General features: G+C 40.6%; 1 protein-coding gene across 4 annotated transcripts in view; it reads left to right on the top strand.

Annotated features, from left to right (window-relative positions):
• Positions 1-27887, top strand: part of actn1 (actinin, alpha 1) — a 45280-nt gene that overhangs the window by 878 nt on the left and 16515 nt on the right. For all 4 annotated transcript variants that reach the window (XM_066694709.1, XM_066694707.1, XM_066694708.1 and 1 more), the window contains exons 2-5: positions 21730-21844; positions 23186-23305; positions 26092-26178; positions 26904-26991. In XM_066694709.1, the coding sequence (XP_066550806.1) occupies positions 21730-21844; positions 23186-23305; positions 26092-26178; positions 26904-26991 (410 nt within the window). The remainder of the gene's footprint in view (positions 1-21729; positions 21845-23185; positions 23306-26091; positions 26179-26903; positions 26992-27887) is intronic.

The raw sequence follows: 27887 nt of genomic DNA, 5'->3' as shown, positions 1-27887 counted from the left end.
GTTGAGCTGCGGTGACACTGTCTTCACAAGTGAAAGAGGGGTGTTGGCCCTTTAAGCTGCTTTTAGTCCAGGTACTAGTGTGTCTAAAAAAAAAGTGAAGTCTGGTGGTCGCGTTTAGTTGCGCAGATCTGCGCAATCCCGCCGATCCCATTGGTGGAGCCGCGCAGAACTGCGGAGATCTGCGCAACACGACCGAGACCAGGGTTCCAATGCAAGAACACACACAAAAGTGGAGTTCACACAAAAAGATTCAACTTGAAGTGCCCAGAGAGAAATTAATGTCATATATGTTGGCATTTTAACTTGATCAATGGAGCTGTCAGTTTTTTTTTATTTTAATTTCTTTTGTATTGGGTGCCTGAGGCTACACATTCTTATTTCCCCCCCCCCCCCCCACTAAACTTTTTCCTTATTTATTGACGTCTAGATTCACTGGTGAAGGAATGTAGCAGTTGGGTGACATGTTTGTCCTCTCGCTCTCTTTCTCCCACACTTTCCTCTAGTTTCAAAAAAGAGAAAAAGGGAGGGATTCTTTTCCTCCTGGAATCTGAATAAGCGGTGTGGTTTGGGTTGGGCATGCCTTAGAGTAGACAAGCTTGCCCAAAAATGGTAATAAAAGGCCCCTCACACTGATGTAGCAAAAACTTTTTTTTTTTTTCCCTTCCCCTGAAAGCTTTTTCTCTTAATTTTGAGAATGATGTCATTTGTTAGGGAGCTACCGGACAGAGTGAAGGATGTGGTGCCCAGGTAGTTGGGGTCAGAGTTCAAGAATGAGATGTGAATGCCCAAATCCTGGAGCGTGTGTTGGGCGTGTATATAACCCTACAGATGTAACAGTGTTTCTCATACTGTAGCCCATATAAAGATGTGACACTGTAAACCTTTAGTAAGACGCACAGACGTCAAGTTTAAAAGTACAGGATAGTACAGATTCCTGACGAAAAGGGAAAGTGATGCTGACTATTGCAGAGAACAGCAAATGTATATAGACCTACAGTATAAATGTGAGTTGGAAAACTTTACCATTCCAGTAACAACAGTTTTAGGTTTTGGTTTTCAAAAGATCCCTGCTCGGTAAGATACAGATGTATAGGTTTGAAGGGACACTAGAGAGACGCGTGGAGCTTCGCACTGAGGAGAGAGATCGGGGGACGGGAGCTGTCATAGTTTTTGCAAGTCAGTGTTGACAGTTTGATGAGGCCACAGGTTAGGAACGGAAGTCTATTAACAGAGGGAGCAGAGGAGGAGAATCTCCAGATACAGAAAGTTAGAACCTAGGAGTGGTGGTTGTCTGTAAAGAGAGAGGTATAGCACGGTTGAGTGCTGTGGGGGAGAGGTAGTCTGGCCCCACCATTCAGGATCTAGGTGTGGGGACTGTTTTGAATCCCGTCTCCCCAAACAAACAAACAAACCCTGAACAGCCTGCTTTGAAAACTCCTTTCTTAAAATGTCTTTCAGGGGTTAAAGTTGAAAAGCAATTTTAAAACCCCCTGCAGTGTAGGAGTGGTTTTCAGGGAGCTTCTGAAACGACTCTCCTGAAGCAGCGCGCTAGGCCCGTCTCCAAGTGTAAAGCAGTGTTTTCACATCCCCGCTTTGCTCACAAAGACCTTTTGTGCCTCAGTACCATTTAACCGCATACACTAATCAATTCTACTTGACTTATGGTCTCCCAAGTTTGTATAACAAATTGTGGGAGCAGCCCAGACTTTCTTGACGAGCTCTCGCCGCGTCCTTTTGAGCCTCCGACACAAATTAACCTCCTTGTTCAACCTTTGTTTTGAAATACATGTGCAGATTAGCCTACGGTTTGTGAAACAGGGAAAAGGCTGTGTGATTTGTGAGATACCAATCCGAGGAAGTGACAAAATAAAATGAGAAAAAGCAAGCCAAATAGGGAAAAGCAAGCTCATCAAAAACTTAATTCGCTTACTCTGATCCCTGCTTCCTCAAAAAGCAAGATTACAAATGTTTGGATGTAGTGTGTTAAAACTTTACAAACATGCATATAATTTAATATGGGGGAAGGTGAATATCTTGAAATGTATTTATTTATGGAGTTAAAGATGCAATGAAGGCTAGAATAGCTTGAACCAAATGCATTATCTCTCTTTTAACCATATTTGAACACTATGTCATGAGGTGATGGTTTGACACAAAGTATTTCAGTTCTGCAATAAACAATTACAGCTGTGTTTTACAGACCTGCTTTCCTCATACTTTTCGTGAAATATGCAATTTGTGCATGTCGTGTTGCTCATACAGACATTATGCGGTGCGGTTACAGGTTACAGACAATCTGGCCCGGTTCTAGACTCTCGTTTGAAGATGACTTCAGTTCAGATGCTTGAGGTCATTTGAAATCCTGACAAGTAAAGAGAGTGAGAGTGAGTCAAACCCCAAATTATTGCTTCAGAACTCTGCAGAGACACCAGGATCAGAGGAAATGAATGAATATGAATTTAAAAAAAAAAAGGAGCGGGACTGAGGATAGGAAGCACTTATTGAAAGGAAGAGTTTTGGGATTAAGGAAAACAATTACCCAACTATGCTGGATATGCTAGGATCCATGTCCTGATGAGATTTGAGGGCCAACTGGCAGTCAGGACCGCAAGATGGACAGAACAGCTTCTTATTTGATACTCTCCTTGGGCATGCAGGCATGCGTTCTCTATCCAGAATGCTCATGTGTTTTAAAAGAAAATACAGCTTTTTTTTAGTATCTTTAAAATTCCCCCAAATGTAATTGTTTTCTAGAAATGCCCACATCTGATGTACACTGCATCACTTTGCTCTGTTTGTCACGTCCTGTGTGTCATGTCATGTCATTGTGTGTGTGTGTGTGTGTGTTTGCGCTGTGTGGCTCGGCCTTGTGGGATACTTCGTCTAGTGTTTCACCTTCTCGGTCCATTCTGCTAAATAGATGGAAAAAATGGTAACAATCCTATATTACAAGCACTATTGAGTCCATACACTCAATATTCGTGCCTTGACTTGATCCCCCTAAAAAAGAGAAAAGAAATATGCAACTGATAGAATGCAGAAGAGCTTCCCCCCCATTTAAAAGGATCATCCTATCTCTGTTCTTTCCCATTTAACCTGTGCAGTCTCGCTTCTTTTCTTCTTTTGGATTTCCTGGCACAATAAACTCCCAGGCTTTCTGTCTGAAAATGCATCTTCTCCTGATAAACAACCTTAAAGTTCTCCAACGGAGGACAGTTCTACAAAGGAGCTGATCACATCTGCTTTTTGTTCATTTGCTTCATCTTGCATATCTTGCATTCTTATCAGGTGTGCTTGTCGGGAATGTGGAAGTTGACAGCAAGTCTAAACCTGCCCTTCAGAGCAGTGAATTGGCTAATTCCCTGCACAGCCTTATTAGGTATCCCAGTCCTGCTGCCCCCCACTTCCTTCCCAGAATTCCCTGCAAGCATACTACAGGCAGGAGAGTTGGCATTCATTGATTGATTCCATAAAGTCCAATTCTTGATGAGATGAGTATTCGCCTGTGTTTTCTCAAGATACCTGTCCTCCAAATTGAGAGCACAATCTAATTTTTTTTCTTCTCTAATTTGGTTCAGTCAATTCCAGATACGTAATAAATGTATAAACTGTTGTAAAGAAGCAGCATATTAACCCTAGGGTGTCCTGTACCAAAAAGAAAGTTACCTCATCTTAAAAACTTAATATACCTTCGAGTCTGGTTCCTTCGTTAGAATTAAAATCAAATAAAAATACTTGGAATAGGAGATCTGAGCACCTGTTTTAGTCCTTGGGCCTGTGTTAAGTGCTGGAGTGAGAGATTTTGTCAGTGGGACTGCCATAGAAAGCCTGGGATTTTTAAATGAATGTAACAAATGTAACAATGTAACAAACTATTGACCAGCAGATTGTGCTGGGATCCTGGGATGTGTGTGGTCAGTTAAAATGTCTGTGCTCCTGTTCACCACTGGTACGCCCCACTGATGTCATGTATTCTGTGGTTGAGTTGTAAAAAGAGAAGTTCCTATAAAAACAAACTTCCTGTATGATGTTATATTGCCTTATAAGTCATATTCGTGCTCCACCATTATTTTAAATTATTATTTTAAAATGTACAGCTTGTGCCATCTGGATATTTCAATGAACGCAAAAGTAAACCCAGTGAAAAATACTGAGTCGGCTTCTGTTTTAAAAGAAGAGGCTTTGAGCGGCTCTCCTGAAGATGGGGGTTGTCTTTTGGGGGGTTGTAAATCCTGAGGCGACCGGCTGGTGGATCCGCTGCACGCTTCACGGCCGGCTGCTCCTGCCTCCTTCCAGCTGATCGATGGGGTCAGACAGCACATTCCCTGGCAGCCCTCCGCACATTTCTCCAATATTAACGATACCGTAGCGCTGATTTATTTGGGCTGACCCCCGGGGGGTAACTAGAAGTGCTTTGTCTCTCCCTTTGACTACCTTAAACATTTTATGCGTCTGGTCTCTTGTATGATTACCCACACCCGGCAAACCAAGAGAATGCAAGAGTATGTCTGATCTAATGCTGACCTCTCGCTGTTTGCAACGAAACTATTACCCCCCTTTTTTCCTCTTCTCTCCACGCTCGGTGAAGTTGCATGCTATAATCAAACTCATGCTTAAATGGTATCGTCTGCCGCTTTTTTTTTTTTTTAAACTGTCTCGATTATTTCCTGGTTTACTTGTGAAAGTAGACAAAGCTTCAAAGTGTTCCTACTGAAGCCCTCCTCTGGTATTTGGTCTTCGGATTTAAGTCGTACTACAAACAACATGAACTTCTTGTTTAACTTGTTTCATTAGGGAACTTGGTTCTATCCCTGTGAGATGCCTTCTCTACTGAGGGGGAACCATACAGGGAAGATAATCTAGAAACCGCCTTTACAAAAGATTGTTGTATTTATCTCGTCTCTCACTTGTAGACCATTTTTCAGAGAGCTTAAACATGGGTGTTTCATAGTGGAGTAAAATACGATATTATATTATAGGACAATATTTTTAAGTGGCACTACTTAATTCATGGAATGAAAACCTGGAGGCACCGTAGCCCTCCAGGACCAGAGAGCTACACCCCTTGCTTTAGTGTCTCCTCAGACTTTTCCCACCTGGGTCTGTTCTTGTTGCTTGTCTCTGAACTTCCTGGACATGGTCTGCTGTGGTGCTGTCCTGTCTGCCTCTTCTGTTCTTTTCTTCCTGAACGCACAACCTGGTCTCGCGGCTCTTTGGGAGTTTTAAGTCTGACATTCTCGTCTCGAGTTGAGTTTCAGCGGTTTGTTTCGCCGCCCTGCCGTGCTCCTGACCCGCAGGAAGTTTCTCATCTACTTATCCATGGCGATTTCCCTGTTTTGGACGACCTCTTCTAAGCTGTTTGTCTGGTTAAGTGGTTAGAACGCCAAACATTTGCTTTATTTTGAGGAAGTGGATGTTGGTGGGTCATTAGGGGAATTAACATGAACACAAATGTGGCTCAAAAACTGGTCTAAAGGCTCCATTCAGAGACCACTTGGCTTGCTGCTTCGATAGGTAGCAAAATGAACAAATACCCAGATAACAAATCTTAATATCACTGTAAGCCTGCACTCTGCAGACCAAGAACTGCTAGCAGTCTTTGTGTTTGATGTGGAGAAGCTGCATATTTATTTCTGAAATACTTTTTTTTGATGCAGCTTGTTCTAGAATAGCAGCAGCAATTCCCTAGCAGTTAAAGGTGTGGATGTATAGCACCTCAGGGTTTTCATCTCACATGTTTTTGCCTTGTTTTAAGAGTGCAATTTCATTCTGAAGATGGTCCTACACATTCAAGAAAAAAATCAAAGATTCAAGAAGCTTGTTCCCCCAATAATAAAAAAAAGTCTTTCATGATATATATATATAATATTTTTTTTTTTTTTTTTTTTTTTTTTCACCAATATCCAGGACCCAGAAGATATTTGTTCTGATTTCAATATCAACAGGATTTTGCTTTCTCGCCAGATTCCTTAAAAATAAAAATAAATTCCTGGCTAAGCCAATTGAGTGTCAAATACAGCAGAAAGAAATGCCAAAAACTTTCAACAAGGTAGAATTTCTCCTTTTTTTGTTAACATGAACATAGCTCTTTTTTTATGTGCAAAAAACCCCGACATAGATTCCTAAAATAAAAACATGGCTTCAATAATGTATTTATTATGTCCAAAGAATATATTCCTTTGGCTTCTTTGCCATGTGCTTATCTTTTAACCTTTCTGTTGTATCTTTGATGCAAAGTTGCACAAATTGCTGTTGTGCATTTGAAACCGAGAATAACTGTCTGCAGAGGAACATAACGTGTGACGACCCAGTTTTGCAGGAAAGCCAGGTGTTTTCTGAGTCCTCGGAGTGCAATTTAAAGAAGCAGACCTTTTCAGCAGCTCTACTCGACTAATTCTGGGAAGGTTGGGAGATTGCATTTTAATTGAGGGAGGAGCTCATGTACTGAATCCCCTTATTCACTCCTCGTATATATGGGTTTACCATATGGTACAATCTAATTCCCTCGACAATACAAGACTTGGACATGTTTGTAACGTTTAATTGTGTTAAACCTTTGCTAAACCAATGTTGTTAATTACTGTCAGGCAGTATAACTAAGTAATCATCTGCTATTAAATAGTGCTGTGTCCTGTATTTTAATCATTATTTTAATATCTGCACAGACTCTCCAATCAGGTAAGGGATATTAATTTGCTGTAATCACAGTCTTATCAACATTTTTGGGTCCGGATAAAAGTCCTTGCCATTACTTTAATATAATTGTTTAATATGGGTGATGTAAAATATGGGGAACTGGGGAAAATAATAGTAAGATGCCCTTTAGTTACTTTCAAAATGATTGTTAGGCTATATCTTGCTGTTGTCTGATACAAATCTACATAGGATTGACATGTTAACTATGGTTTAACACTCCATTTATGAGGTAATTTCTCAATTATAGTAGAACCATCAAAAGCTGTTGCTGGTTGCATAAAACACTGTATTTCATTAGTTCACTTTCAAATTATTATTGAGAAATGTGTTTTGGTATAAAACATAAGATCACAGAGGTCCTCATTGTGAAAAGGCTCAGGTTGAGGTTGAGACGTGTCCTTTAAATGACATTTTGAAGGAAGTGAGCTTCCTACACCCACATCTCTGTGGTCACAGACAGGCTGCAGTCACTGCTGACTGAATATGACTTGTGTCTGTGGGAGGTGGCAGAGTATTACGCATTTTCCATTTTTCAAAAACTGTTCTCATTTTCAAGAAAGGATAGTGGTTTAAAATGCAGGCTAGATGTGGGACCTGGAGATCATGTTGAGGAGATCATGGTCCATCTACTGGGATCTGGGGAAGTGATGGGATAGGTTTGGTTGGAGTGTTTTGTAGAGTCTTTGTTCACTTGCTCATCCAGCAGTCAGTGGTTCAATCCCAAGTAGGGGACACTGCTGTTGTATCCTTGAACAGGTGCTTTACCTAGATTGCTGTTTTGTAAACAGGTAATTGTATGTAAAAATAATGTGATATAGGCTACTGTAACAATTGCAAGTCGTCATGGATAAGGGCGTCTGCTAAGAAATATAATAATAATTGTGCACTCTACAATACTCAAAGTCAATTATTATACTTGCTACTACTCTTGTACTTTTCTAGTCTGGAATCCAAATCAAACAAAAACACTCATTCCAATTATAACTTGTGCCCAGACATGTACGCTGTACAACACTTTGACTGCAAACAGTCGTAACCACTGCTTAAATGCCTAACATTTTAAGGAAGGGTGAATCTAATGAGTGATTTTTGGAGGTGTTAATTGTACATTGGCACAATCCTGTTACAGGAAAAGCAGGAAATTACATTAACAGGATGAGGTAGGTAGAAAAACATGGTTGCTCAAGCTTGTGGGTCTTGTGGACGCATTCAAAAGGAGGAAAGTTCCAATATCGTAAAATGAAATGGCATTTTTGTAGGTAGGCCTAGTCCAAGCCCCTGCATTGGTTCTGCAGAGTATTAGTAGTACAGGCAGCTTAATAGCTTTAAATAGACGTGACCTAAAAGACATGTTCATGAATAATAATTCTGCTTGAAATAAAAAATATATAATTAGATCCTGCGTCTCTCCAGGATTACTGAGTTTAATGGCACAATTTGTCTGTAAATCTATCTCCAATCCAACTCACTCAATTAGGCTTCAAACTCCATTGGTCTTAAATATGCTAAACGGCCTGTGTAGGCTGTGCTGTGGTGTGCTGTGCTGTGCTGTCGCTCTACCTTTCACGTTCACTGTGTGCTGGGAGGAACGAGCAATGAAATTCAGTCTAACAGCAGCTTGTGAGAAATGTGAACAGTGGAAAGCAAGCCGTTCTCTCTCCGCAAACTGGTGGGTGGGTGGTGAAGGATTTGACGAAGAGGCAGGTTTTGCAGATTAGAACAGAATTGTGATGCAAGAGCTGAAATATTTCAAGGATTCTTGTGAGAACTGCTCTGCCAAGAGATATTTTAATTGAATTCTCAGGGGATGATTTTGCACCATTCTGAAAAAAATCTAATATGTGTCAAATGAGCTCTGCAGAGGGTACTTTTGTGGTGGTGTTCATGGAAAAGGGACCAATTAACGAAGGCCTAGTTTTTAGGCCTTGGATTGTGTTAAAGAGGAAAATAAATAGTGTCAAAATTTTGTCTGACTCCAGCCAACATTATTGCATAAAGCCAACAATCCAAAACAATGGAATCCAAATTAGGAATTGGAAAGCTATATTATACTCTGTGACTCTTTTGAGAATTACTTTCAGATTTTTATTTGCCATATTCCAAAAACAGAATTCCAAAAACAAAGCTAGAAAGTGTTATGTTAGGTCTGAGAAATTCTGTGAGTGTGAAGGTGTCAGTGCAAGATCCTTCTTCTCCGCAATCAGAGCGGGTCCCGCAGGCTTTTTCAAGACTGCTTAGAGCAGGGGTTTCACACTGTTTTAGGAGGCCGTTGTTTTTTGGTTTTTATTCCAACTGGATTTCTCAATTAGATATTTGTATAACCACGGTTGAGTGGGTTACAGTTCTGTTGAAGTATGATTACTACTAGTACTACTTCTAAATGTCTAACATCAATTTCAGTCTCTTCTGAATTAGAAATATAACCCAATTAATCCACTAAACCAATACATTAACTGGGATTTTGATTCGAACAAAAATTAAGGACTTGCAGGACTTGCCGCTGGGTCAGTGTTTTGGTTTTAACAGGTCCCTGGTTCAGATTATCTTCCATAAAGTTGGGGAAAGGATTGAACAAATCATGGAAACCCCCCCACCAACCCCCAGATGTATATTAAAGTATCAACCTTAAATCCTTTCATTTGAAATAGCTGCTAAATCCTTGCTCTTATCTTTTTGTACGATCTTAGCAGGATTTAATATTCACCAGCACCAATGACATCCCATTCAGGGTTCCTCATCATGTCATTCTATTGTAACGTTTTCCTTCCTCATTGTGATCGGATCAGTAGCGGGAATTTGTCCATCAGTTTCACAGAATTGCATTGTTTTCTGTTAAGTGTCTTATCTGTCTCCAGTTTCTGGTGACCGTGGTTATTTGTAAACAACAGGGGTCATTTTGCAAACCTTTTTTTTTTTTTTTTTTTTTTTTTTTTGGCCCTACTGTCTTGTTTCAGGGCATACGGAGAGGGGTTGGGTTGGGGGTTGAGACATCAGGAAGGGGAGGGAGGGTTCGTTGGAAGGCCTGAAACGGTTTTGAAGAGGTGGGGCTGGAAGACTTTTTGATTTTGTCAGAAGTTCGACTTTTCTTTGGACACAGCATGGTGCAATTACTCTCTGGCACCCGGTCAGTAATAGGCCTGGCTCTTGAGTTGTTGTCAGTGGCATTTTTGCAGAGTGCAGCGGTCTGCTGGGGATCTGTATGTTTGCTGTTTTCTTGTTTTCCATTTCTTTTCTTTTTTTCTTGAATTGAAGAGTGCTTGGTTGAGCTGTAAAGTGTTGGCGTGCTTCCTGGAGGCAGAGAAGTGCCCTGGCACTGTGCTTCATGAGGGAATCCACCCTGGGAGGCTGCACAGCTTGGAAGCTAGAGCTGAGGGCCCAGCTTGGTACCTGGCTGTAGGGTCACTGACTGGAGGGGAGAGGATGGGTGCTGGGGTGGATTGATTAGATTACTCCCTCTTGTATGTATGATTTTCTAGTGGCAGATCAGGATCTTGCCCCTTGGTGAAATGATAGCCAACTTTGTTATTATTTTGTATCAATATAAAACTGCAGTGAGTCAGGACAAAGTAGGCTATATCCTGCATGTGGCGACAGCAGCAGACCGACAGACTGCTTAAAAGGATAATTTGATGACCCAGATTGGGGAGACAGAGTTGTGGGCCTATTCCAATTATACAATCAAGCACCTATTGTGATTTGCGGTGTGAAATTTCACGGTTGATTAGAACCAATAAATTGGGCGCGTACGAGCTAAAATGTCACACAACGCCTTTCTGTTCTGTGCCAGTTCCTCTGGCTTCTTTCCTCTGAATGCCAGCCTACAGCTTTGTATTTTTTATTTTTTTTATCAGTTTTAGCAATGTATCAGTTCTCGCGCCCAATAAAGGTGGTGCACATTTTTTGCATAATTCGAAATCCTGTTTTCTAAACACTGAAATGTAATCATACCTTACAGATCCCTTTTTTTTTTACAAGGAATAAAAGCTCAAACTTAATATAAATGCCTGAAAGGATGGTCCCCAAGGATTAAGAAACAATCCGGAAGTGCCTTTTTCGTTGGAAGTTACCTTCTTGTATCTAGCTGGACTGATGTCTGTAGCTACTTCTAAATAGCAATTTTGTTGCAACTGTGGCTTCTACCCTTGGGAGCAACTATATCTTAGTTTGGTGCTAATACTGCTCCCTCCAGCCTATTGTTATCAAAAGCAGACCCTAAGAGTGAAAATTCGCAAGCATTCAGTAGCCTTGCTTTGCTAAGCGCTGTAACACAATCGTCCCAAGTGGAGTACAGTGGTGTTTGGCAGTATTAATCACTGTTATTACAATACTGTATTGTATTCTGGTTACAATTATTCCACAGAGCTGGAAATCCATCGGAGGACTGTGTCAGGTGCCGCTGCAGTTACGTGGCGAGGGCTGTGTGACGAGATGCAGCAGCTCTGTGCCAAGAGTCGGGCAACCTTTACAGTACACACAACAGGATGCCACACAGAAGTGGAAGGTGTAGGAATCTGGCCTTGGAGGCCAAAAAACATGGTCTTTCTTGTTCTGGATAACTTTCAGTACCATCAGAAGTCTTAAAAATGATCCAAAATGAAAATTAATCGACAAAGTGGCCTGTGGGCATATTTCTAGGTCTTTATTTCCTATGATTGAATATTATAATTCTGTAAATAGGACCAGAACATTTCCACTCAATGTTTATTGACAGATTTTGCATTATTTTATTGTCTTTTGTTCAGCTCTGCTAAGTTCGACATGTCAACAAGCAGGCACATGACCTAGGAGTGGTTTGTTTTGCAACATCTCTGTGGCTTTTACTGGCCAGTGCCACCAAGACCGGCTTTGGGCCGTTCTACTCCAAAGCCATTTGCTGCTGTTTAGATAAAAGTTCACATTGTATGCCTGCCTCTTTGAGCTTCTCTGAGCTCATTCTTGTACAAACATTGAATTCTTCAGTTGCTGTGAAGGTCATGAGGACATGATGGCATGCGTTTTTGATATTTGACACCAGGCTGAGGTAATCCAGTTACTATTACCTCACAAGTCAAAAACTTGCACTCAGCTGGTCTCCCATATCCTGCACGGGGATGAGGACACTTTTTATTTTTGGTTAACAGTGAAATTCAACAGTAGAACATTATTTCCAACTCCCCTTTGTGCTGAGCGATGGATAAAGCAACAAAGAACATCAGAGACTTAATGTATGAGGGTGTGCTAGCCTTAATGGCATAATGTAGTCATCTGAAAAGTACCTTTACTGATCAGCCGTTCATCTTGTGAGCCACTTGCCCCTTATTCACATAAATAAATCTCCAGACCTGAAACCATTTCTAGTTTGTTTCCAGGTGTTACTTCTGTGTTTGGATCACAGTGTTTTTTCTTTTGAACTAGATTAGAGACCCATACATCCTGAGATGGTGTTAGTTGCATTTTACAGTTTCCCCCCCTTAATTTCTGTCATCTACTTAACTTGAAACATAAGTGTCCCAACTGTAGTCAACTCAGCACTTGGTTTACTCTGTTTTAGCCAGATCTCCCATCTATATTTAGATCCATCCAAGCCTCTTGTGTTCTTTCTCCCCCTCCCTTGTACTTTGCTGAATGAGGTGAGACTATAAAAGCACTCTAGGCTTTTTACCTGTGCCAGCTGTTGGTAAGTACCGCCCACTACGAACAGCCATTTACACTATCATGCATCTCATAGTTTGCATTCGCCCAAAAGATGGTGACATTTGGCTTGCTGCGCAGGTGACAAAATGTCTGCTGCACTTTCAAGGTATTGAGCTCAGATTGTTTAGGACATTTCTGGAAGAAGATGGTATTATCTAGAGGGGGCTGTTTTCTGAGGGCTGTGATTGGTTAATATCATATAAGGTGCAATTGACAGAATTCTGTACAGGAGATTGAAAAATAAATGCTTACTCCACAAACCTGTTAGAACAGCATTTCCCAACAAGAGACTGCTATTCTTTCCCCTGGGATAGAATTAAAGTTTCAGATAATCATTTGCAGACATCCAGTTAGTGGTTTCATGCTTGCTGTGGCTTTCTTATGTCTCTGTTGTTACACTGTTAGGACTTCAGACCTGGTGGATTTGGTATTGGTGGGTGAACATGAAAAGGACTTGACAGACCTACTGTTGAAACAAGAAAAGCATAAATACTACAACGAATGCTTCCTTTCTCAAGAAACATGCAAACACAAAAACCACCACAACAAAAAGACAGTGACCAACCAATTGAAAACGATGACAGGTCTGTGTTTATACAGAGAGTACATGTTTAATTTTGAAATGTATTTCATCAGTTATTAAGTCTTTGAGCTTCAGCACTTCGAGCTTTGGCCCCATGGGGGTTCTGTGTCCCTGTGCTGCTGTGTGTGTGCTGCGTTTGCAGCAGGCACGAAACGACGCACTGCAACACGGCTCCAGTTGGGAAGCTCAAGCTTTTGTAGTTGCTGTGGCAACTGCTTTGGAGCAATGCAGCATTTAGGCCTACACACTAGAGAGACGGAGAGAGAGAGAGAAAACACTTAGTAGGCCATTAAACAAGTACACAATGTAAGACGTGTCAATAAGATGCAGCAGCAGACTAACATTGATAAACAATGTCCCAGCTCTTTATGCATGTGTTTCTGTGTATATAGTATATCTAAAGCCCTGCTTACCTACATGTCTATTTTCATAAGATCACAGATGTGGTTTCATAGAGTACCTCAAGTGCACTGCAAATAAATGGTTCTATGGAGGGTGATCAATGCCAAAATGAAGATGAACATGAAGATGATTATGAGCACTGGATAGGACAATAAGCGCACTGGCTACCGCCCACTAGCTCTGATTGATAGAGTTCAATGTTTTGTCACATTGAACAAAAAATTCAAATACAAGAGACGCTACGAAATGTAGAAGCACACTGAGAAATGTGAATAGCAAACGGGAAATAAATATATACATGTTGAAACTAATGAATGTATAAATACATGTTGAAATAAACAAACACTAAATAAATAGATATATACCTAAAAAACATCATCCATACATCATAATTCGGACCCAAAAAATACCAGTGATGATGATGAGGATGAAGATGCCGACTGTCCGCTTTTACAATGTTGCCACAGAAAGTGGTCGGAAGTCAGATGCAGAGCGATGGCGGACAGACGTGTTTCAATGGAAGTTAAAACTTAATAGTTTCCATATTGTATTTTGTTAGATTTTATTCGGGAAAATGTACAGAGACGCATCTAATCACTCGCACGGTATCTATAGATAAAGGGAGGTGTTAAATTAAGTGCTACAATGTACTCTATTGCATTCATTTTAGGCTTTATACAATGTATTGTGGAACACATATACAGATAAGAAGGCTATATTCATAATGTAATGACTATGGTGGTCTGGCCGCAGCGGGGACTCGAACGAGGCGCCAGAGTGCTGCACTATGTAGTGGTTAAGGCGTCCAACTTTGAGACTGGTATTTTTTGGGTCCGAATTATAATGTATGGATGATGTTTTTTAGGTATATATATTTTAAAAAACTTGTATTTAATTTCATGGAGTTACACGGATTCAGAGTATGGAGGACTATCCAAACTGAAATTAAAAATAAATACACGATTAAACATGGACATTTAGTTCTATCTATTTATTCATCTATTTATTTGTTTGTTTATTTCACCATACATTTCGTAGCGTCTCTTGTATTTCTTTTTTTTTTTCAATGTGACAAAACATTGAACTCTGTCAATCAGAGCTAGTGGGCAGTAGTAGTGTGCTTATTGTCCTATCCAGTGCTCATAATCATCTTCATAATCATCTTCATGTTGATCTTCATCTTCATAGTCATCTTCATAGTCATCTTCATGTCTATAATCATGTTCATGTTCATCTTCATAATCACGTTCATCTTAATTTTGGCACTGATCACCCTCCATATGGTTCTGTTGGAGACCTTAGTTAAGATGGTAGTCTGGTAAACATTTTTTAACCGACTCGTGACTGATGAGAACGCCTGTGAGAAGGGACTCTGCACGGGTTTAGTGGGATCCAGGATTATTTTTTTTGTCCCTTGTGTAAATTGAATGGCACCACGGAAAAGTTCGATATGACCGCAGTACTGCCCGGTCTATATTAGTTCCCAGTTTGAGCTTAAAGTTAGGTGTAGCACCTCACCTTTCAGTGAAGTGTTAGTCAAACTGCCTCTTTATAATTTGGAAAAAATACTATCATGATTGAAATTGAAGTATAAAATCCTGTGGTAGCTTAAGAAAAAAAAAAAGGAAGGGTGTAATCAGGTTTCTACCTGTTAGAAGAAGGCATAACCAAAAAACTTTTAAACTACACCCCTGTCTCATTTAAGAATGTAGCAGCCAGAGGGCCTCTGATTTGGAGTGGAACAGCTGGCCACATGTGTACAGCAGCGCATAACTGTCACATGGCCTACTGCCTGTCTGGGAGGGGGGCAGTGAAACTCGATAGGCCTTTAGCTTTAAAGTGGCCGCATCTGAATCAAGATAACATAGATTCTGTGGGAATTGTTTCAGTGAAGTCCTGACTTTTTTTTTTTTTTTTTTTAACTCTTTTACTTAAGCCAACAAATGTGCGAAAGTCTGGAGAGACAGAAAGAAAATATCAGCTATATGTGTGGAGGGTGAGCATTCTTGACTATTACGCAATTACATCAGCAGTGTTATTTGGAAGGGGTTTTGTTTGCAAGCAAAGTGTTTGAATTAAAGGGAAACCTAGAGTCCCTTTTTGAGGCACTTTTTATTTTTAGTTATAGGGGTGAGGGGGGGGTGGATTTTGAGGATTTAAAAAATGGTGGATTAAATAGCTTTCAAAATAGTAATAGATTATGTTAATTTGTGATTTTTGGTTTCAGAATAATTAGTAAATTACATCATAAAATAATCACAATTTAATCGTTTATTCCTTTTTTTTTTTTTACTTTTTAAGGCCTGTGTCTTATTGTAAACCATATTCCATATTCCCACTTCTTTAGCTCGAACCACTTGGCCAGTTTGCCTCTCAGTCCATTACTGTTAGCCACCAGGCCACACTGCCTTCTATACGTCTTATATTTAACCCACTCTCCCAGCCTCAGAGTCTTTCAAATCTTGGCATAAGGCATCTTTATGATTCAGAACAAAATGTGAGGTTAGTGTGTCTTTATATCAGTCTGTTCCCTGCCAATTTCTGTCTACCCACATACTTTCCGTTGTGAAAAGGAATTTGGAATAAAGGGTTGAAAATCTCTGTCTGCCATATGAGGGAAGCTTGCTTACAGCAGCGCTCAGGCTTTGGTGTAGCAGCAAACTTAGGTGCATTCTTCTGTCTGTAGGCCACAACTGAGGCGGCCTACTAGAGCACAAAAATAATCCAGAGACACAAAACCAAAGCAGTAAAGAATAATAGGTTCTTGCACCCTTCTGTCTTTGCAATGCAGATTACCTTAATTATCATGGAAATTCTTAGAAAATGTGGATGTATGCTTGCTATATCCAGAACAAATCCTCTAAAATCCTGCAATTTCTCAGTTTGGCGAGGGACTACTTTGTCAGATAACTGAATTTGAACTGGTGAAGACATGTATGTGAGAGCAAGTACCTGTGAATTCCAAAAAAGCCTTTGTACAAATTTTTGCGAAAGCTTTATAGTCCTGAAAAATATATTGAAGCCGTGGAATGTTGTGTAACACCATAAGTGAAGTTAGAAGGGAGTGCAGCTTTGTCTTGGACTGCATGAGACTTGCTAATGTTCAGACAGATTTACTTGGCACAGAGAAGAGAGTTTTTCACTTCTTTGCAAAGACTCTTGATGGATGACACTGGACAACTGCACAGTCTTTATAGCTGTGATCTTTTTGGCTTGGAATTTATCATATGGATCAGGATGCTCTCTAAATTATGATGGGTAAAAAAAACCCCATCATGATTAGTGTATTAATGAATTAACTTCATTTGATGAATTCATTCATTTGGCTGTGACCTTTATCTAAATCAGTTTGCCAGGGCTAACGAAAAAGCCCAACCTGGATTATAAATGCAGAGAAAACCAGTAAAAAGTGTGACACATTGGACATCATGCAAACCATTCAATACATGAGCAAAATTCCGTTCAAATTGAAGTTTAGGTCATTGGTAATCATTGCACCAAATTTTTGGTGGGAGTGATAATCCACACAGTACAGTTTAGGAGAGCTTTGTTCATTCACACCCCAACCCTCTCCGAATGCCGACTCTGCTTCTAATCCCTCATGCGCACAATGAAGTGGGTTCCCACTACTTCCTTTCGTGATTATATGCATAGAACAGAAAAGGCCCTGTAGTGTCATTATGTGCTTCTTGACCCTTGTAAACCAATGGTGCAACATCTCGTCCCATTCAGTGCCAGTAAAGCCATCATCGGAATAGTGATGAAACACTATAAGGAGAGGGCTTCAGAGATTTTGTAATACAAGTTTGCTTAATTTCAAATTCAAAAGGATGTCTTGTTAAAAAAGAAGAAGAAGAAGAAGAAGAAGTAGAAAGGAAACCTATTTAAACTTCAGTTTAAATAAAATAACAGAAGCATTTAATGGTCTGGATTTACAATGTGTTTTTCTTTTCTTGCTGAAGCTCAATGGGTTTCTACAGTTCCTTCCAGTCTTAATGTTTTCCACTGCTCTTGACATTTATGTTTCCTTTGTGGCACTGAAGGAGACAGACAGTTGTTTAAGGTACAGGTTAAGTTTTTAAACAAGATTAGTTTAGTCATCTCAGTTGAGCTCCCTGTAGAAGGTATGCCCCATGGCAAAGTGAACTCCCAGTGGTGTGTTCATATGTGGCTAGGGTTCAAAGGCTATAGGTCATTCAGAATGGAGGGCAATCTACTGAGGCTTAAGAGTAATGCAACATGGAACTTGGCAGCCCAAGGACCACTAAACATGCACTAAATTATATGAACAAAGATATGAAAATCTGTAAAGGGTAACGTTTCCAGAAGACAGTTGGTTTCCTTAAAGCAGTGATGTTTTTTATGTATTTATTATAAGCTTTCAAGGATATTTCTTGACTGCTGGATTATTGTATAAGAAAGATGATCATTTATATGTATACATTTTAAATATTTCACTTAAAAAAAAACTAACAAAAAAAACTGCTGTCTGGCCTCAGCTTTCCAAAGCTGGAATTCAGCTCGAAAAATTGGCTTGAGTGCTGAAAGCTGTTTTCCTGTGTCAGATACTGTGCCAATAACTGGGAGCCCTCCTCCCTGTGTGTGTGAGGTGGGGGTTGTCCGTGTTCTTGGAAGCGGGACGATTTGAGTGAAAGGATTGTACAAATATGGGGCTGGCTGTGAAGCAGGAAATGTTTTGCGAGCCGGGCTGATAGCAGAAAGTGAACAGGCCGGACAGGCGGGGATCTGGGAGGGTCGATAGGAGGGGAGAGGGGGAAGGGGGGAGGTGGGGGGTTACTGGCAGGCTTCTGAAGGAAAGCAACCATTATTAGTTTCCGATAGATATTTCCAGAGGTTGGTAGCTTAATGACACAACTGTTCGTATATGCTGTAAAAGTCAGTTGCTCCTTTCATTTTCTTCTACCTCTGTGTTGGAAGTTAAAACTGGCAAAATGGAAGTATTCTGGATGGCTTCCAGCGCAGATTGTGTCTCCAAATTTATGGTGCACTTGACCGCAGTGTATACAGTTTAGGATGGAAGAGCCTGCAAAAAAAATTAATGGGGGGAGATATTTATGACCTAGAAATTATTTTTCTCTTTTGCAGTATGTCCTACAATCGTCACTGCTGGAGAAATGTACTGGAATTGAAACATTGCACTAATGTTGAAGTAATCTAAACATGCATCTTGCCTTCTGGTATTCTGTTTAGGTTCCCCTGCCGTTTAACTAAACTAAAACCTGAAGATTTAATGAGGGAGGAAGGTAAATGTCATACGTGTTCTTGGGACTGATAAACTGCGGTTCCTTTGCTGTATGTGGGCACATTAAAATAAGCCGGCCTATGAGCACGCTCTTTGTGGATGACTCACTTTGAGTTCGACCATTTCACCCAAATGAAGGACCCCAAAGCATTTCAGCAAGCTTGGGAGTAGACTAATGCGAGAGCAGCAATCTTGACAGTTAAACAATAGAACGGGAGGGGACACCGATTTTTAAAAGTGAGAGATATTTTAGGGTTGGCTGCATTATTTCCTTCCATTTACTGTATTTGGCATTTTTTTCTTTTTTATATAGAATATCATGAGACCATGAATGTCCGTAATTAAAGGACACCTAATTTGAACTTCTCCTCCCAAATTAAATAGTCCGTTTCGAGTCAACACAAATCGGGCAACTCCGCTGTCTCAGAGCTGAATGAAAATCCGAACATAAAGTAATGTTCTAAAGACCAACATTGTGTATTTTTACTTTTTGTGACACCCCAGCAGACAAATGTGCTTTTTCCCCGCCATATCTGAGGAACTAATCTGAGATGAGGCGTTTTCCAACCATACATCATGTGGCATTGGACCCCGGGGATGGTGTGAATACATGCTTGCTCGAGTTGAAACTGAACAAACTATTGAGTGCTATATACTGTGCGCCCTGTTACAGGACTGAGACGATGGCCTGATTTGTCGGGTGATGATGATAACACTGCAGCCGCTCCGGCTTACTCACACCAACTTCTAGAGTACTGGACTACTCCTATTCAGACTCCTACACAACACAAATCGTATAAATGAATCCAAATATGTATAAATATAGGCCCTGTGGTTATAGTGCCATGGGATAGGTTCTCATTAGATCTCTGACGAATATGCAAACATACAGTGCTACATCTGATTAGGAAATCCTTAAGTGCCTAGGGTGTTTTCAGTCCTTCCAACAAGCTTTGCATTGTAGCTTCAACATGCTTTTACTATGCCCTCTCTAGTTTGTGATGTTATGGATCGTACACTTTTGACTTGACATGACCATATAATGTTCTGCTGGAGCCCCACCCGTCACTTTATCCTCCACTGGAAGATAAATATAAGAAAGGAACACAATCCATTGTTTCATATTATGCTTAAAATGATTGTGGGATCATACAATCGTAATATCGTTGCCAGTATCATTTCCTTACATTCAGTCTCTGATGAACCTCTTTTTTTTTTTTTTTTCCGGGAACAGGCAGTTGCCATGGCAAAGTACAACCTAAGCAGAAACTGAAAACAGAATGTCTTGTACATCGCACAATAGGATGCGAAATGAGGCAATTATGTGCAAGGGAAACTCAGGTGATGGGTAAACTAATCCATCCTGGGTGGGTCTGAGGCTGCTATCGATCCCATTTTTGAGTGCTTGCTTTTGTCTTGTACAAATCATGTGACGACTTCAGCCTGTCATTGCACCCCCAGCCCCTTTCACTTGCCCCTCTGCATGTAAGAGCCGCTGTGAGATGAATTCACACGGCTGGTCTGTGCGTTTTCTCACCTGAAACAACAGTGGAGAGACCCAGTAAGAGGAAGTGCAGTTGGCTTTTCTTGGTTGGTGTGATTATGCAGCCTTTCAGTGACTGTGCTGCTGTCCTATCCGAGTTCTCTGTTTGTTTTGCCTTTTTTGGGCCTGGCCGTGTTAGGCCATTCGCTTCGCATGTGACTGGAACTACTCTGCCGTCATTCAAAACCACAGGCTGTATATCTCTCTGCTGCCCAGTGTTCGCAACAATTGTACGTAGCACATCTGACCTTCATATTTTAAAACACCTCCCTTTAAGGTGAAAAGCGCCTGACTCTTGTAGTATAATGCTGTCAATGAATTGGCAGATGCACCAAATGTGCAAGAATGAATTTACTATGGACTTGATAGTTTTACCACTACAACCCCCTCTAAAAACTGTTAAATTGGTTAACCATTTAAGTCTCCTCTTTTTATCCATTAGCTCATCAATTGATTTAAAATGTATTATTCAGGATTACAGAGTCCAGCAATCCGAATTGAATTCCTTCCCGGTCTAATTCAAACCATCGGACTACAGAGTACTTTAATGTGGTTCTGGGGCGCATGGAAACAAACTGGGCCCATTTTTAGATGGCCCACAACTTACACTTGGTGGTAAATGGAAAAGAGACGTCAGCTTCAGATTGTGGGCAACTGCTTCAAGATCTCTAAAATGGCTTTTTAGTGGTGCGTGATAAACCTATTTCATATGGCAGCTCCTGTTTAACTTCAGAAGACTGAGCACAGCTGTTTACCATCAGCAGCCATTAGCATGCCAATAATGCTTTGGAATCCCCTGCACGCAGTGGCCCATTGAAGCTTTGTGTGTGGACACCATTGATGATCGTACTCCAGAATGTTTTCTCTTTGGCGAGAACAACCTTCTGGCATGTTCCACCACCATCATGCCACACCAGCTGGATTCTCATTCCCATACTGGACTTCTCGGTGACGTAAAGCACTCCTAAAATGGCAGAAAATTCAACAAAACTTTGAGTCACATTGAGCGGTTCCTTTCACTGATCTGCTCTGTCCATTAAGTGCGGCATGTCGTTTTTGCTGCATGAAGTGCTCAGAGCTGTTCTTCTAATGTCTGCTCAGCCTTAAAACATTGCGTAACCCACCATTTCTTCAGACTAAGTCTGGCCGTGTTTTGTAAACATAAGGACTTCCTGTACCTAAGCTGATAAAGTTGGTTCTTACTTGCTCTGTTATTAAAAGCAACCTTGTGGAGAGCTAGTTTTAAAAATGGGAATCAAATGACTCACGTTTTGTGCAATCGTCATTATTTGTTCTCAGCGAAACATCGATATGATCAGAATCAATGTTATAAAAAAGAAAACTAAACAAATCCGAAGAAAGGACACAAGGTTTTACTCTGTACTTTCTGTACAGCAAGTGCCTCAGATTTGCTTTAAAAAAAAAAAAAAAACGACATCCTACAATGATGAAAAGCAATACATTTTTGAGATTCAGTGGCCAAACGCTTGCCTTTTGGCCACGGAATCTTCAAAATGTCATTTATTGCTTTTATATATGTGCTCTTCAATGTTCTCTCTCACTTTGTAGACGTTCACGGCTTGGTGCAACTCTCACCTGCGGAAGGCTGGGACACAGATTGAGAACATCGAGGAGGACTTTCGGGACGGACTCAAGCTGATGCTGTTGTTAGAGGTCATTTCAGGTAACCCCTTTCCCTCCACTTTACATTTTTCTACATTACTATCTTTTCAGGGGTGATGGCCATGCAAATTTATTTTCTGTTGTCCACCTTAATGAGCTACACGGTCTCCAAGGTTTAAAAAAAGTTACTGGAAATGAACTCCCTGAGTGTTCATGACACTGTGTCAAAATGAAAGATGTGCAGAAAGATGCTGTGCTTTCCCACGTTATGTATTAGTAAGGGAACAAGTCATAAGCACCTTGGCTGAAGTGTTGATGCATCTGAAATCCTTTTTTGAGAACCTCACAGTGCTGTTGCTGTCAGTCGTTTATTTCTCCTTTTTTTGTTGTTTTTTTAAAGACAAATTGAAAAAAACAAACACATGTGTGGTCTATATTTTCTATGATAATTCAAGCAATTCATAAATAAACTATCTTGCTATATTTGGCATCAGTGTTTCTGGGAAGCAGAACATGAATATGTAGTAAATGCAGCATTAGGACATGTACTTTATATGAGCTGTTGCCAAAGTATAAGTTTAAAAGGAGACTATTGAGCTGGTAGCCTGCTTCAAGGTAATGGTTAAGAGTGAATCAGCAGTTATATTTATATTTAAAAAATACATGCAATGGAGAATCCTTGGGATATATTTGAATGTCAATATTCATTACGATCACCTGCTTACCTCTCTGCACTGACTGCATGAATCTTTAATGACCAAATTGATCGCTTTCCCTCTGAAACCATCTAGGCATTGACTTCAGAGTGAGTCAGTGACCCTGCGGTGACTACGATAGAGAAATCATAGGCATATGAAGTCATTATTTTCCATGTGCAATTGGCCAATCCATCTATTTTAAATCTGTAATATAGTAGCAACGAGGCTGAATTTCCTGTAGGTGATTGCTGACCGGTTTTGGAGAGCAACAGCACTGCAGTTTTGCTTTGCTTGCCTTATAGGTATCTTTAAGCATTTAATGACTAATGACTTAGATGCAATCTACTTCGACCGTAAACCAAATAATTCATTCGGTTAAGTCATAAAGAGCTTAAGACTGGACAAGAAACACAAGACTGATACACTCCAGGTGCAGGGTTTAGCCATCACTACTAAGCCCCATACTGTCATGAGTTCCTGGTTATTTTCTAGCACTGTTCTGGAAATATGCTAGAGACTTTGCCGCTGTCCAAAAACCCTCCAAAGAGGACTTCATAGAAATGCTAGTGTCTGCTTCAGAATATCACTGCACCTCATGCGTCACCGCAGACACCGCAGGATGTGCTTAGTTGATCTGCTGTTTTCAAACTCGTTTTCAAACAAATACGTTTTTCTGAGCTTGTTCGTTTGTGTTTTCGGTGCAGGTGAGCGTCTGGCTAAACCTGAACGAGGCAAGATGCGAGTTCACAAGATTTCCAATGTTAATAAAGCTCTGGACTTCATCGCCAGTAAAGGGGTTAAACTGGTGTCCATTGGAGCTGAAGGTAGGTGTATTTACCTTTGACCTTTTTCTTGTTTTATGATAAAGGTTTAGTTTTATCCACTTTTTAGACCAGTTTTTAAATGTTTTCTCATTGCTGTTGAGTGCAGTTTTTTTTGACCACCCTTCTTCTGCTCTGGAAACAGATTTGCTCGAAATTGCTCTGTTTAAGTAACCATACGATGATTCTCGCCTTGACTAACGAAGCAATAATAAAACTCTGTTTCTGTTTCCTTTTAAGTTGACAATCAAATTGACAAGGTATAAAAACCCATTAAAGTCAGTTCCAACACCCCCACCCCCACCCCCCCGTCCACTCTTTTCATCCCACACCATTGTACGTTATTTCAATGTTGTTGGTTTTTGTTTCCCATGCCATTCTAACTGCTCATTTCATTCAGCTCAGTAGTATGACACAGTCTGCATTCCATTCACATTCCGTGTTGTGAACGTGTGCATTTTTGTCAGGAGTCTTTCGCTGAATGAGCAAACATGTAGGATTTATGTTTGGGAGTCAACTCATGTACTTAACAGTGAAATGTTTGGACTGCTTCATCTTGCTTAAGTTATGACTCTGTAGATCTCTTTTGAACTGTTCTGTGAGGATCCATCTATACACCTCAGCTTCTGAAAGAGTGTCAATTGCAATGCCTGAGTATTTACCCTCTGTATGTTTGACAATGGTTACTGCCATGCAACTCTTGCAGACTATGGGTATAATGAAACTCTTGAGCATAACATAGCATAGCATAGCATAGCATAGCATTAACTCTTGAAGAGTTAATCAGGATTGGGTCCATGTGCCCAGACTTGGTAATTAACTGTTTAGGGATCTGACTGAGGAGTGGAGTGGGGGCTGACGTGAAGGGGTTAATCTGTCTGTCAGGGACTCACTTAGCCAGGCCAGGCTTTGCGGGTTAATCCACACAGGGGCTGGAATAAAGAGGGACTAAGCCACGACTGCATTCCAGACAGATTAGCAGATCTGAACACCCCTGCCTGAATATGTAGCTCGGCTCCACACACACTGGTGTGCGAGAAAAAGAGAGAGAGAGAGAGAGAGAGAGAGAGAGAGAGAGAGAGAGAGAGAGAGAGAGGGAAGGGATAGAGAAGATGGTCCAAAGTGGGATTTACACGGATTTGCTTGCTCCAAAGTTGATTGATCCATTTCTTCCTAATCTTATTAGGGTTTTCATGTTGTTGTTGTTGTTGTTGTTGTTGTTGTTGTTGTTGTTTTTGCTGCTGTTGTAGTTGTTTTCTTTCAAGATTTATAGCAGTAGTTTGTCTTTGCATCATGATTAATGGTTGATAACCATTAATAACAAACTACCAATAATCTTCAGTCCTCTCCCCCGCTCCCTTCCTGACTCATTGCCTACTTGTGACTACTTGCACCTTCCCCCTACTCTGCCATCACCCTCTCATCTCCCAGCATGAATACAAACTCGCCTCTTCAGGATGCACATGTAGATCCTACAATCGGTTGTACCCCCCCCCGCCCAACTGCTGTTACACTCCCATGTATTGTATTTCAGCATTGTTTCCTGAACTGAATTGAAATCACTTTTACATTTTAGAAGCCTTGAAATTCTTATTTCTTATCCCTTCTATTTATCATGCTTTACGTTGCATCTCGTGTAAGTGCCCTTGGATAAGTCATCAGCCTGGTAAATAATAATAAATGGGGAAAAAAAGCCAGTATATCAGTGTTCTGAGGTTGATTTAAAAAAAAAAATACCTAAAAAATCACCCAGTTCTCTTCGGTGTCACAACAATTAAAACCTTATCGCAGCTGAAGGTTCATGAAACCAGACAATGTTGTGCCTGTAGATGTGGAAGGTAAGGGATTGTAACAAAAAATGAGAGCATTACCTGCATTGCGTTGGTTTCTTTTTCATTGTCTTTCAAAGAAACAGTCAAACAGGAAAGCACTCTGAATTAGCACCCCGTCTTTAAACAAAATGCGAGGTCAGTCATGGAGCCCTAATAAGATTAGGGCTAAGAAATGAATAATTAATTTAGGGGCAAATACTTTAATCCTGAATGTAAAGCACTTATAGAGATCTGAGTGGCGGCGGTGCAGGGTCTGCGTAAGTCCCTAGGAAAGGTCAGCGCAAGCCTTTTAGTGTCTCAAAGTTGTGGTTAGTGCTGGGCTGCAGGATGCAAAGCAGCTCAATACTAGAGAGCTGGCCTGCGGATGCGTTTCATAAGGTCCGTATCAGATTCCTGACCTGCAGTGTGTTCAGTAGTTCCTTTAGGACCTGCACAGTGATGGGACAGTTTTGTGTCCAGAGTTGTGTCCTTGACCTGTATTTTCTGATTACCTATACTCCACTTTATACTTTAGAGAAATTCCAGCTCGGTCAGAAATGTTTAAGAGCATACCATCACTTGGTAAACGATTGAATAGTTTGGAGAAATAGCACCCTCAGCCCCAAGCTTTGCCAAGCACTTCTCCAACTCAGTGAGTTCAAACTGAGCAAAACCCTTTACCGGAGAAAAAAACAACCCAATAATAAACTTTGGCAGAGTCTAGCTGGACAATCTAACTTCTTAATGTGGCACAGTTATTACACCATTTCTGAACTTCAACAGGGGGATGTTCCTTGTTATGGCTGGTTTGCAGGGCCTGTTAATCAATCATGTTTTGACTGGGAACATGTAGAGCAGAAAAAGCTTTGTAGGTCATCATATTCCTATATTCTAAATTCCACCCTGTGTTTGAAAAAGAAATGGCATGGCTCTAATACAGTGTTGTGGTGAAATTTAAACGTTTTTTCCTCCCCACAGAGATTGTGGACGGCAATGCTAAGATGACCCTGGGAATGATCTGGACTATCATCCTCCGCTTTGCCATTCAGGACATCTCTGTGGAAGGTAGACCCTCTCTCTGCACGCTGGACGCTTCACCTAAGGGGCCATGCAAGCCTCGTATAATGACATTGTGGAGCACTGGGGATGTAACCGGATCGATGCCATTGAACCATGAGTTCTATATGAATTCCCTGAACCATGCATCTGACTCGCACTGTAAAGAGCGCATCACATTAATTGGCGTTTTAAAACCCATAGCCTCACACTGGACCAATAAAGTAGACGTTGCTCAACTAGCTGGAATAATTACATTCAATTAAACATGAATACAAGTCAATGTAATAATTGTAGTAAAATCTGTGTGTAATACAATAATCTTGTTAGCCACCATGTGCAGTTAGCTTGTAATACAATTATTTGAATGTCCTGAAGCTTAGAACCCTTTCTGATTTGAGAGCCAACACAGACAAAGGTTATTATCGGTGTACTAGAGAAGTGTGAAGAATTTGCATTTGTATTTCCTATTAGTGTGATTTGTACTTTTAGTTTTTGGCATACTAGTTGACATTTTAAACCTATTTTGCAACTGTAACAACACTGTGTGGCCTAATATATATTTTTTGTTTTGTCAAGATAACACTCTCCAAACAACATGGTTTATTGATTTGCTAGGTTTAATGAAGTATAATAATGATACATTTTTGAGTGCAAGGGGGGGTATGTGTGCTAAGTCATTTTAGGAGTTTTTTTCCGTATCCGATTGTCTGTATGTTTTGCCTTCGGCACAGAAACCTCTGCCAAGGAGGGCCTGCTGTTGTGGTGCCAAAGAAAGACAGCTCCCTACAAGAATGTCAACATCCAGAACTTTCACATCAGGTAGGATCAGCTTAGTGTGATTTATTGTGTTGGGAATGGGGAGCCGGAGCAGGAGACCATATTGGAAATGAAAGGTCTGAGACAAACAGGTTTTTTCCCCACACCAGTATGCTTTAGTGGGGGAAAAAAAACACATTATGATGTCTTTTTGTAAGACTTCATGGCTTGAAGTTCTAACAGCCAGACAAATGTGAAGGGCTGCATATTCCTTTCTGTGTTTTCCTCATCTGTTGCAGGAATTGCAGCTTACTTATCCTCAGAGCCATTTAACAAAATGGCAGTTCAGGTGATCAATGCATCTTTCAAGTTCATATAGAGAGATGTTACGTTTTCAGTTTGATGGAAGCCATATCAGCTTTGCAAAAAAAAAAAAAAAGCATCTGTCACATTGTGTTTTTTTTATATTGCTTAAAGCTTAAATAAGGACAATCACACTAGGAATTTGTTTTAAATATGCCTTTCATAGAAAAGAGAGGTACATGTAGTACAAGATTCTTCCATCTTCTGCTGCCCATAAGAATGGGCCTCTCAACTGACTGGTGCACTTGGAAGGAAGACAATACTTTCCTTATCTGTGTCACAATCACTGCACATATTGTAGCAGTGGCTTATTTAACATTGCCACCATTGTTTTTCATTAACACAACTCCGCTCATCAGACTGAACGCTTTGATTCACTGAAGACGTCAATCTGGGGGGCATATGAACACAGGTGACCTTCAGCCCACATAAAGGAATGTGGGTCTCCTTTATATCTGGGGTACGTGCTTCTCTCTCGCAAGACAAAGTGGAGAGAGAAAAAAAAAATAGCATAAGGAAGTGGAATAGTGTGTGGGGGAGGGGCTGTTTTTTCAGTAAGTCCCAACATCACGGCTGAGAGAGGGTCTTTTGGTACA

This window comes from Amia ocellicauda, chromosome 21 (genome assembly GCF_036373705.1).
Source record: "Amia ocellicauda isolate fAmiCal2 chromosome 21, fAmiCal2.hap1, whole genome shotgun sequence".
Taxonomy (NCBI): domain Eukaryota; kingdom Metazoa; phylum Chordata; class Actinopteri; order Amiiformes; family Amiidae; genus Amia; species Amia ocellicauda.
The sequence above is the reverse complement of the archived record's forward strand: the minus strand, read 5'-3'. Positions and strand labels throughout refer to the sequence as shown.